The 12,694-nt window shown below is 48.1% G+C and overlaps 2 protein-coding genes across 2 annotated transcripts in view; one reads left to right on the forward strand and one right to left on the reverse strand.

Moving 5' to 3' along the window:
• Positions 1-12,694, reverse strand: part of CACNA2D4 (calcium channel, voltage-dependent, alpha 2/delta subunit 4) — a 136,117-nt gene that overhangs the window by 35,052 nt on the left and 88,371 nt on the right. The window lies entirely within an intron of this gene.
• Positions 9,514-12,694, forward strand: part of LRTM2 (leucine-rich repeats and transmembrane domains 2) — a 9,490-nt gene continuing 6,309 nt past the window's right edge. The window contains exons 1-2 of the mRNA XM_009995207.1: positions 9,514-9,536; positions 10,972-11,130. Coding sequence (XP_009993509.1) covers positions 11,049-11,130 — 82 coding nt within the window. The 5' untranslated portion in view covers positions 9,514-9,536; positions 10,972-11,048. The remainder of the gene's footprint in view (positions 9,537-10,971; positions 11,131-12,694) is intronic.

Consider the following 12,694-nt stretch of genomic DNA (forward strand, 5'->3'; position numbering starts at 1 on the left):
CTGACACACCAGAAGGCTGTGCTGCCATTCAGCAAGACCTAAACAGGCTGGAGAGTTGGGTTGGGAGAAACTTGATGAAATTCAACAAGGGCAAGTGTACAGTCTTGCACCTGGGGAAGAACAACCCCATGTACCAGTACAGGTTGGGGGCAGACCTGCTGGAGAGCAGTATAGGAGAAAGGGACCTGGGGGTCCTGGTGGACAGGAGGATGACCATGAGCCAGCAATGTGCCCTTGTAGCCAATGGCATCCTGGGGTGCATTAGAAAGGGTGTGGTTAATATGTCAAGGGAGGTTCTCCTCCCCCTCTATTCTGCCTTGGCAAGGCCGCATCTGGAGTATTGTGTCCAGTTCTGGGCCCGACAGCTCAGGAAGGACAGGGAACTTCTTGAAAGAGTCCAGCACAGAGCCACAAAGATGATGAAGGGAGTGGAACATCTCCTTTATGAGGAAAGGCTGAGGGAGCTGGGTCTCTTTAGCTTGGAAAAGAAGAGACTGAGGGACAACCTCATAAATGTTTGCAAATATGTTAAGGGGGAGTGTCAGGAGAATGGAGCCAGGCTTTTTTCAGTGATGTCCAGTGACAGGACAAGGGGCAATAGGGGCAAAAGGGAACATAGGAGGTTCCATGTAAACATCAGAAAAAAACTTCTTTACTGTGAGAGTGACAGGCTGCCCAGAGAGGTTGTGGAGTTTCCTTCCCTGGAGACATTCAAAACCTGCCTGGACACGTTCCTGTGTGATGTGCTCTAGGTGACCCTGCTCTGGCAGGGGGGTTGGCTTAGATGATCTTTTAAGGTCCCTTCCAACCCCTAAGATTCTGTGATTCTATGATTCTGATGAAAAAACTGGCTGCTCATGGCTCTGCTGGGGAAAACACTGGCTGGATGGCCAGGCCCAGAGAGTGGTGGTGAATGGAGTTGAATCCAGCTGGCAGTCAGTCACAAGAGGGGTTCTTCAGGACTCAGTGGTGGGACCACTTCTTTTTAACATCCTTATCAACAATCTTGATGAGGAGATAGAATGCACCCTCAGTAAGTTTGCAGAGGACACCAAGTAGGGAGGGAGTGTTGATCTGCCTGAGGGTAGGGAGGCTCTACAGAGAGACTTGGACAGACTAGATTGATGGGCTGAGGGCAACTGTATGAAGTTCAAAAAGGTCAAGTGCTGGGTCCTGCACTTGGGCCACAACAATCCCATGCAATGCTACAGGCTTGGGGAATAGTGGCTGGAAAATCCAGCAGAAAGGGACCTGGGGATTCTGATTGACAAGCAGCTGAATATGAGCCAGCAGTGTGCCCAGATAGCCAAGAAGGCCAACAGCATCCTGGCCTGTATCCAAAATAGTGTGGCAAGCAGGACCAGGGAGATGATCATCCCTCTGTACTCAGCACTGGTAAGGCCAGTACTCTGTCCAGTTTTGGGCACCCCAATGCAAGAAAGATAATGAGGTGCTGGAGCGGAGGCAGAGAAGAGCAAAGAAGCTGGTGAAGGGCCTTGAGAAAAGTCTTATGAGGAGGAGTTGAGGGAACTGGGGCTATTTAGTCTGAATAAAAGGAGGCTGAGAGGAGACCTCATCGCCCTTCACAACTACTTGAAAGGATGTTGAAAATAGGTAGGTGCTGGTCTCCTCTCACAAGTAACTGGTGATAGAACAAGAGGGAATAGCCTCAAGCTGCACCAGGGGAGGTTGAGACTACACATTAGGAAGAACTTTTTCACTGAAAGGGTTGTCAGATATTGGAACATGCTGCCCAGGGAGGTGGCTGAGTCACCATCCCTGGATGTGTTTAAAAGTCATCTGGATGTGGTGCTTGGGGATCTGGCTTAGTGCTGGACATGATGATCTTGCAGGTCTTTTCCAACCTAAGTGATTCTGTGATTCTGTGAATAAAAAATTAGCACCACATCTTGAGTCTGGAAAGGAGTTGCTGGAGGCAACTTGACTTAGCACTTAACATTTGGGCTCCCTTTCAACTCCTGGGGAGGTTCTCTGCTGCCCGTGCTCGCCAAAGCCAGGAGTGCTGCTGCTGCTGTGATTTTGCTGTGAAGTACCTGTGTGGGGGCAGAGGAGCTGAAGGTGGGCCCTGCTTTCCACACCACTTGTATTTGGTAATCTTGATGGGATATGAACATTGTCACACCTGTATCTCTTCTGTGGCTGCAAGCCCTCCAGAAAACTGTGAAGACCTTCCTCAGCCTTGGCAAGGTCTGCAGCATGGGGCTGTGATGTGTGTGTGCTAACCCAGATGCATCCTGGCTGGAACTCTGGGTTGTGAGAGGTGTCACCACATCCTGTTGAGCTATGGGCAAAGTTCCCAGCTTGCAAAGAGTGTAAGTGTCCCAGAGATCCTCAGGCACCCCTGGACCTGCAGGTAGCAGCCCTGACTTCATGCAGTTTTTGTGGACTTTCCAGAGATGCTCCTCTTGGGTGTTCTAGAAAGACAATGGGGGGGGATGGGGAAGGGGAAGTAGAGCTCCACACTTTCTCTAACAGGTACCACCAACCTTGTGCCACAGTGACAACCAAGTGAAACAGATTTATGCAACTCACTAAGATAGAAAAAGGTCTCCTTCAGAGTTCAGGATAAATGCATCAGGATAAATGAGAGTCAGCCTTTCCTTGGGAGTTTTGCCAGGAGCTGTGTGCATGCTGGGTCACCAATCCCCTTACGATAAGAGCAGACAGGATTTTTACTGATGGCATCTTGTGTTCTGCCTCACTGCTGCGCATGCATCCCTACCCCTGTCAAAGGGGGCAAAGGCTTGTGAGGTTAGACAGTAGTGAAGTTCTTCCCTTGTCCTACCAGGTATTCTACCTCCTCTCTCTCCTACTGCTCCAACTGAAGAGGTGACAAGCCTTGCAGCTGGTGGTCTCATTCTGAGAGGCTGGCAGCCAGGGAAGCACACCCAGGGTGCTGGGTGAGGAAGAAGGGGGGGACTCTCTCACTTAGCAGCTTAGGTGGCAGCAGTTCTCCATCATGTTGGCTTATCCAGCAGAAGCAAAAGAAACAACAGTCAAGTACTATGAAGGCTAATGAACTTGGGATCCTTGCATATTTCAGAATACAGACAATGAAGGAAGGCAAAGACGGCTCTTAGCATAATGCAGACATGAATGATAGCAAACAAGCAGATGTGGGACATTTTGTATGCATGAGATCACCCAGGCTTGCAGAAGCTCACCTGATTCTAGGAATGAGGAAGCACAAGGAGAAAGGGTTATGGCTGAGGTGCCTTGGGCCTGTTAAGTTATAATAGAGGTTTCGTGGTATTGATCTAAGCCTCTTGATTTGGCAGTCTGGCCATACTGCTTGATAGATACGTGGCCTAGCACTTCAGAGACAGAACTGTGAACCGAGACCTTATACTGATAAAAAAAATTACATTTTTCTGTCTTGCTGCTAAATTGATGCACCTCCACCTACTACTCTGTGCATGTAAATGTATCTCTCATCTCTGACAGGTTGGCACCTTCTGTCTTACGAATCTGCTGCATCCTTTGTCCCTAATAATTGTCCCCTTACCCAGGGAAGGTAATCTGAAAATTTCTCAGCCCTCAGAGAATTCTTCACAGACCCTCCTTCCTGAACACCACCCAAATAAAAGCAAGAAAGAGATTACTTCAGGACCCCAAATGCACTCCAACTGGCTTTTTTCTCTCAGCCCTGAAAAAGCTGCTATGCTTGACTCCAGCCTGCTGTGGCAAACCACTCCACATGCCATTTGGTTGCACTAAATATCTCCACTTTGAGTTTACAGGAAAATGAACTCTCAGCATTTATTCTTGTCTGTAACATAAAGCAACCATACTTAACTAAGAAGTGCGGAAAATAAATGTGTGTGGGGTGGGGAATGAAGACCACAGAATCAGGATTCTCCCCCCAAGCCACCTTCTCTGCCTGGAGGCTCTCCCTGGGGTATGCCAAACACCCACACCCACAGAGTAGGCTTGGCAAGAAGGAGGAAGTGGCATTATAAATGCCAGTGAGCTAAAGGGTGTTTGTGGGGTGTAAAGGAGAAGCTGAGAACCAAAGGGAGCCTCCCTCAGATCTGCTGGGTTAGAAGCAGCCACAGTCCTTCTGTCAAGGGGCTGAGTGCAAGGATTAACGGCCTGAGCTACTACTGACCATGGGATTAACCCCTGCAGGAAATTAAAGTTGTAAAAAAGGCTCTTCATTCCACAGCTGAGAGAAAGAGAGAAAACTGGGATCTGGATTAGAATTGGCAGGGCTGGTGACAAGCCACCACCCACAGCCAACTGTTCCTGGCTGGATCACAAAATGTTATCTCAGCCTTCATGTAGAAACCCTCTCCACATCTCACTTGGTTATCCATTTTTGCCAACAGTGTGAGAAGAACAAAAACATCACCCTGTGGCAAGAAAAAGAGGAAGAAACCAAGTATCCAGCTCACGTGTCCCTCCTCTGAGCCCCTCTCCCACTCCCTTACTCGCTTCCCTTCTCAGCTGCCTCTGTTTTGCAGGGAGGAAACATGCACGTGGTCTGTCATGTTCAATAATACTTGGAGAAGATGCTGGCACACACATGGCTAGATTTCTTCCTGTCAGCTGCCCCCTCAGCTCTCCTCCTGCTGCTGTGCTGGGCCTCCTCCATATGCTGCACTCTCGTGCTGGGACTTTCCTGTCACTCCAGTGTTGAATATCCCAGTCTCCCCACCTGCTTCCACAGCTTCCCCAAGAATCCCACTTCTCCACAGCAATTTGGATCTTTCTCATCATTGCTACCCACTCCGGCTCCCCTTATGATGCTCCATATTTCTCAGAGGGTTCAATGGGGTCTAATGCCCTTGGTATTTCCAGTCTCTCCCACATCTCCTAGTCTTGTTATTGCATGTTGGTCAAGGAGGTTTGAGATGCAAATAATACTTCCTATTTAAAGTAAAGGCTTCTTTCTTGATTTTGCCACAGGTCTGATAGGAACCTTAGGGAAAGCCTGGCCAAAACTTCTTTATTCTGTGCAACTCTGACAAGCCCTACAGATCACCTCTGCAGGACAGGAGAACATTTACAAGCCCAAGTGATCCCAATGCAAGCACTGCACTTGGCATGTTTGAACAACCTGAGCAGGGAACTAGTGTGGGCTCATTATGAGGTATCAAAAGCTGGGCACCTGAAAATTTCAGCCAGCCAAACTTAGCAGCCATTATTACCTCTATCACAGTTGACCCCTCCATAAAATGAGGATAAAGTCAACATTCCTTAGAGGGTCTGGGGACTAAAAGCATTTTAACATCAATCGCATTTGTGGTTCAGAGGTCCCCACAAATTGCCATTTCAAAGATCAGAAGCTTTTTGCCCTCTTCACATCCCAGAGAATAGGGTGAGGTTTTTAATCACACTAAGTCAGGAACACAAGAGAGTCCTCTACAATACTGAGTGGGTTTCACATGCCTTCTACTTGACACCTTCCTATATGAGGTGTTTTGCTTAGCTGTGATTGATCACTACAAGTCAGATGGCACCATTTCTTCTGCAGCTGGATTTTTAGTGTGAATCTAAAATGTGCTTTCCATTGATTGTGACAGCACAACACTAATGAACCCTGAACGCGTGTTAATAAATCAGCAAGTGCTGAAAATGAAGCCCCCAGCTATTTAGCTTAGAAGCTCACTGGGGCAATGACACACATGTATGTTTCTACAGTGCTGCTGAGCTTGGCTGCCATCTTGGGGTGCTTTTGCAGTTCAAATAGATAACAAATGAGAAGCTACCTCAGACAGTGTGACCTCTTGTGGTCAATAATTTGATTGACTGACCTAGGTCTCTTCACAGAATGTTAGGGGTTGGAAGTGACCTCTGGAGATCATCAAGTCCAACCCCCCTGCCAGAGCAGGACCACCACAGAATCTAGGGCAGGTCACACAGAAATGCATCCAGGTGGATCTTGAAAGTCTCCAGAGAAGGGGACTCCATAGCCTCCCTGGGCAGCCTGTTCCTGTGCTCCGTCACCATTACAGTAAAGAAGTTTTTCCCCATCTTGAGGTGGAACTTCCTGTGTTCTAACTTGGATCCATTGCCCTTTGTCCTATCACAGGGTATGACTGAAAAGAGATTGACCCCTCCTTCTTGGCACCCAGCCTTCAGATATTTATTTACATTAAATAAGGCCCCCTCTCAGTCTTCTCTTCTCTACACTAAACAGCCCCAGATCTCTCAGCCTTTCCTCATAACACAGGTGTTCCAGTCCCTTAATCATCCTTGTAGCCCTCTGTTGGACTGTCTTAAGTAAATCCCTGTCTGTTGGGAGACCAAGAATAGGCATCATCTCCAAGACATCTAAACCCACTTGTGGTACTGTCAGGAGCATGATTCCTCACTAGGACTGCTCAGCCAGATTATTTCAAGAACTTCCAGTTGCTGTAATCAAACAACACGCTTGACACGACTCCCTGCCCTCTGGGTACTGACTCTTGCCTGCCAAGGGCTGATGAAGGAACACAGAGAACAATATGCTTCGGTCACTGGATATGGGGTACTACTGTCCCCCTGTATTATGGGGTGACAGTAATAAAATAGGAAACCTAAAAGCAAAAAGGAAAGGGAAGGGAAAAAAGATAATCTCCTCAGAGTGTCCTCCATGCCCCCCCTCCTCTTGCTGCTTTTCTGCTAAAGCAATCCAGCATTGGAAAGGGGAAAGGGGAAAGGGACTTTGCCATCATTCATCAAGGGAAGTGTGGGGGAGGGATGAATGTCCACATGTATTTCCTGATAATTTATCGCTGGCATCTGTTGCAGCTTCTGTTACCCACCCTTTTGCAATATAGGTCACCCACATGCCCTGCCAATGCTCATAAGCCAGGCTGTTAACGGAGTCTGATCCCTGAGCCATGATCCAAGGGTTAGTGCAAAGGGCTAGAAGAGATAATCAGGAACAGAGGTTGCTGGGCTCTGTTTATGACACTGGCTCATCCTAGTGGCACAGTCACCTGTCTCTCTTGCTTCAGTGTTCCTGTCTGGAAAATGGGGAATTTTATCCAGCTACCTACTGGCTCTGACCTCAGCCTTACTTCTGGGGGTCATTAAATATAAAACAACAACACCTACAACCATGATAAGAGCCATTCATAGAGCAGATGGAAAGCTTTGGATAGAAGGTGTCACAGAATTGGGAAGTGTTACAAAAACAGTATGTGGATGCAGTAAACTGAAACTCTCCCCACCCTCACAGTGTGTTCCTTGGGACCCTGCTTATGAAAGCTAATACTGCAAACATTACTGGTGTCTGGGCAGGGAGAAGGGAAGCTACAAGACAGGCATAGTGTCTGCTGCAGATCTTATGCCCTGGCAAGTGCTGCACAGGCATCTCCTCAGCATCCTCCCTCAGCAGTAAAGTTCTCTGTTCAAACTAATTAGGGGAATCCTCATTAGAGAGTCCTCTAGAGTCTGACAGCAGGCCAAATGTCCAAGTAGTACTTCAGCTCAGTGTATTTTTGGCCAACAGAGCCTGTGGGCCAGAAATGGATGATTTCATTCTGTTGCTTTGAGCTGAAACTAACAAAGTTGTCTTTTACTGTCCTATATCAAATGGCAAGAAGAAAAGGCCATCACCATCCCCACAGGCTACTCTGTTCATTTCTTTAGTATCTGGAAAAGAGTTTCAACTCCAAGCACATGGAAGAAAGGTCTGGACACTGTGCCATGGATCAGAGGGCATTTGGCTGACATGTTCCTCTGGGGAGAAGGAACCATCTAGTAAGCCCAGAAGAAAGGCTAATGCCTGGTTTATGGAGGCCTTGGGTGACTTCAGAACACACAGAGCTTCAGCAATGCAGATCAGCCTTAAGCATCCAAATCCAGGCAATGTCACGTCAGTTCAGATAGAAAGATGCCTCTCCGCTTGGTCTGCAGGTGTATGGGGAGCACTCCTAGGTCTGGTAGAGTCCTTGCTGCTGCAAAAGTGCCTGGCTGTCCAGCTGAAAGCAGCCAGTTTTGGTGGTGTTCTGGAAAGCCTTGAGGTGTGGGCAGGTTCTGATTGCCCCAGGACTCTGGGGTTCCCAGTGCTGTGTTGGCAGTGAGCACAGGTGGCCTGGTGCTTTGCAGAGCAGAAAGCATCTCTTGGGCCACAGTAGAAGTGCTAATTAAGTCATAATTCAAGATAAATCAGAGAAAACCTTTATAAAAGAAACTCCCCAAAACTATCTCTGCCTCCTTGCTTTCTCCTGGGTGCAGAGTATTAACCACTAAGGGTCTAACATACTAATTGGCAATAGATGTGTGGAACAAACTGGGTTTTCTCCAAAAACGTACTGCTTCGAGGTATAAATGCAGAAGCTCATTGGCCCTTTCACTTTAGCAGTCAGGAACCTCTACCTATTCCTCATCTCCTGCTCTGCCACCTGAGCATATGTTATGCATGGAGAAGCAGGCAGTTTTGTGCAAGACATGGATGTTGATATATATGGGTCACAGAAGAGTCCCCAGTACATGTGCAAGCCCAACTCTGTGCACACATTTGTAAATGTAAGCCAGATTGGAGGATATATCTGGACATGTACATGAAGATAGCTGCTTTTAAGTCTTAAAACATTTCTATGAATGCACAAAGGGTGGCTGCTATCTGTGGGGTGGAGAGTGCTGTGTTTATGTGACATGCTTTAAAATAATCTTGGTTTTATCAAGGTGCCTCCATCTTTGTGTGTGTTGCAGCACTAGAGACAGCATTAAAGCCTGAGCAGGTGTTAATCACTATGTACTGCAATAAATTCTAAACATAGGGAAAGGGCTTATTTATACATGGCTGCTCCTCCCACCCTGCACTCTGCTTGAGCCTTGCTGCTGCCTGAGAGGAAAAGGTGTCTGTGAGGTACTAGAAACCAGTGCAAGAGCTGGAGTTGCCCTGCCAGAGCAGAAGGAGCTAGGGGTAGAAACCCTGACCCTGTCACTGTCTTCCTGCCTAGGGATGCCAGTCCTGCTCCAGCCTCCCACTGTTGCCAGGGGATGGGGGAATGGTGTGGCTAAACTGCACACAGCAGCAAGAGGGATGGGAGGGACACCAGCCCATGGCCTGAGCGGGGGCCTGGGCTTATGGGAGACCACAGAGAGAAGTGGTGTCATGAAGCACCCAAGGAAGCTGTTTTGTTTTGGTTGTTTTTCTTTTAAGCTTAGCCCCCCTGATTGGATCCAAGCCAGCTGATACAGATGGGGTGTTACAAAACAGAGCCAAAAGGCAAGAGCACAAGGAACAGAGCTATCTATAACCCTGACAAAGTTAGACGGAGTGAAGGTGGAGAAGAGGGAAAGACAGAGCGTGGCAGGCAGCCCCTGATGCTGACAGCAAGGACACGATCGTTCGGGATTTGGAGCTGATCAGCTCCCGCTATCCAGCAGGCAGATAAGGCTCTGTGGCTGTCAGCTTAACTCTGCCGTTTATTCCTGTGCTGTAGGGAGTTAAATAGAGCACACGGAAAGCCTGCTGCTGGGGAGTGAAAGTCAAGGAGGCAGAGGGAAGGAAGAGACCGTAATTGGGCAGTGCCTGGAGAGTCAGGTGGACGTGGCTGTGGGCAGAGTCCCTCCAGGTAAGTGTTTGCAGCTTTTCATTCTCCTTGTTGATACTGACAGCCAGGGACAGAAGCTTCAGGCGTGGCATTTAGGACAGAGACATTGATATGGGGCAGGCTGAAATCTCTTTCTCAGCCAGGGCCAGCACAAGCAGCGAATGGGGACAGCTATTTGTTGCAGCTTCTTTTTTGGAGGGGGCTGCAGAGAAGGGGCTCCAGCTTGGTTTGCAGAGTGGGGGCTGCAGTGGGTGAAGGCTGGATCAGTTTCGGTGCTGTCAGAGGTATTCTTCTATTCAGTGCATTGGTATTTAGGTAAATGATCTCAATAGCCTTGCAAAATGTACTAGGGCAAGTACTGAACCTGCTAATATTTACCATTGAGATGGCAATTTAAATATTTCCTAGCCGTTTACATTCACATATAAAATAAATCAGTCCTGGGAGCCTGTGGGAGGGGGAGCAGCTGGCACGTGAGTGGGGCAAGTGTCCCAGTAGGAGTGCTAAAATAATGGCTGTGGATGTTGTCAGAGCCCCTCAGAGGGGATGAAGGATGGTTTATTTCTGTACCCTGGTAGAAATGTGTCCATCCAACTGCTGCTGTGACTGGGTGGTACGTCAGTAAGCAAGCAGGGGGGCAGGAGGGTCCATGGTGCTTCTCCTTTTCCTGCTTGCCTGCATCCAGATGGGAAACAGGAGGGAAGTTGGAACCTGTTGTCAGTCACTTATTGTCCGGGGAGAGTTTATGGTCTTTGGGTTTCTAATTAGACTGAGCATTTTTCCTTCTTCTAATTAAGCTGTAATTCCTAGCTTTTCAACACTCCCACTGAGTCACCCCCGCCTCAGGTCCTCCCTTCTCTGAGGGTTGCTTGCTCTTCAGCTCCTGCAGTTGCTACAGTGTGAAATTCCCAAGCTGAAGCTGTGCACTGCTCAGCCCCACTCTTGTCACCACATCCATTTTACCTTAAAACAAAAAGGAAGTGCTGGTGGGAAATACAGGAGGGGAAGAACAGGTTTGCAGCCGCTCATGCCCAGACCTCAGTGAGCCTGAGCTGTGTGTTAGGCAGGGGACGCGCAGGTGGTACCAGCTTGCATGGAGGCAGGAGGGATTGAGCCAGAGTCTGCTGACCTGGCAGGGTCACCTCAGGAATTCATCAGGTTATCCTTGAGCATGAGGCAAATGTATCTACTGTAGCAGGCTATTCAAACTCAGGCTTGTTCTCTTCTGCACTTAAGTGAAAAAGGCCTTATTTCTGTACTGCAAGGTTCAAAATGAATTAATGTTGTGCCTTTGTCATGCTGTGCCTCCTGAAACATCCTTCATCTCTCCTCCAAAATGGAGCTGATGCCTCAAAGGCAAAAGTCTAGCTGGGGAGGGGAAAGCACAAAATTGAGCCCAGCCCTGTGTCCTGAACCCAGGGAACTGAAACCCACCTCCTCTGCTTTCCCTATCCAGGACCTGGCAGGCAGGCTACAAGGTCACTCCTCTTCCCTTTGGGGCTGTGTGCCAGGCTGGCTGGTGGATGTGAAGACATGCTGGAGAAGACAATGCTGCCTACAACTGCTGGCCACCGGTGGAGGAGCAGGTTCCTCATGAGGTGGCAAGAGGCTTGTCGTAAGTAATGCCTGCTCAGTTACTAAGTATGATGATCCTGTTTGTCAAGGGAGTGGAAAGAAAATAGGTCACATCAGGGTTAAGAATAGGGGAGAGGGACAGCTAAGAATGGAGATGCTTGAACTAATTCCTGATTCCTTTAGAGGCCAGGCTAGCTGGGAGGGAGAGCAAAACTCTAAAGCTGAAGATGGGCTTAAAGTGGGACAGTGAGTGATGATTGCTTCTGAATTCCAGCGGGCCCGACAGGTGAAAAACAGTGAGACAGATATCACTGCACAAAGATCCACCCTGAACATTTCTCAGATCAGCATCATGTAAGCTGCAGACTCCCCTCTATGGTAGGGGTTTATATGCAGGATGCTGAGCAAGGCTCCCAGGTCTTCATGGTAGAAGTCACAACAGATTTTAGAAGGGAATGCAGGATGCAAATGCAGAATTCTTCTACTGGGCACTGAAACTTGTAGTGAAAATCAAGGAGTAAATAAAGAAGATCTCTTTTAAATTAAATTATAAAAGTTCAGCCTGTGCATCTTCCCAGTGGACCAGGGCATCTGCTACAGTATCCCTGAATGCAGGGCAGAGACTGCTAGGGTGATGTGGAGCTTCAGGGAATGTACCTGCACTTCAGAGAGGCATCTAAGGACCACAGCAGAGGAAAGGGAGCACTTGGAGCGTGTCCATCACTACCACATGCCCACACAGCGGAGCAGGTCTGTGGCTTTCTTTGTTCCTGCCTCCCCTATTAAACTTGGGGCTGCCACCATAAGAATCTGGGGGAATTATTTCCTCCTCCAGAGAACAGGCATCTTTGTAGTCCATCCTCACATACTAGACTGCTGTATACATTATTTATAATGAATGCTACTGACTCTCGACTTAATCTGATATACCTGGATCACCTTTCTGCCACATACTAGAGTCACCAAACACCCCACAAAGTAACTTCATCTTCCCCTAGCACAAAAACACATACTACTCATCCTCCTGTGCAGCTGGAAGACAGCTTCAAGTTCTGCCTATTGCTGCCCTGCCTCTCTTCTCCATAGAGCTGCATCCTAACCAGGGTGATCTATTCCTTGCTCTCAACTCACATCTTAGTGGATGCACCTCTTGCAGGGACTGAAAATTAAATCAGACTTTCCAAGGGCACAAAGCAATATACAGGTAACAACAAGACATTTTTGGCACATCCTACAGGGCTGCAGAAACTTGGCATGAGTCCAGTTCCTGAACATAACCACAACCAGCTGCCTGAGACTTTGTTCCTACCAGCCACTGCCAGCATACATACCAGTGGAACCCTAGAGCCACCCCACTGGGACTGGTGGTGGGTAGACATTTTCAGAGATAAGCCCTGAACAGAATGCCACCTGTATAGCATTACATACTGTCTGCTTTTGCCTTTCTTGGTGTACAAAGCAGCTATGTGCTATCTCATCATCACAGCTGTCAATCTATTATTAATACTGTACTTTTGTTAAGTATCCAGGAAAAGGGGGGGGATCACTTGAGTGACTCAGGCTCTCTGCCATTCCCACTCTTGCTCCCATTCTTTTAATTCTTT

This window comes from Chaetura pelagica, unplaced genomic scaffold, assembly GCF_000747805.2.
Source record: "Chaetura pelagica isolate M959 unplaced genomic scaffold, ChaPel_1.0 scaffold343, whole genome shotgun sequence".
Taxonomy (NCBI): Eukaryota; Metazoa; Chordata; class Aves; order Apodiformes; family Apodidae; genus Chaetura; species Chaetura pelagica.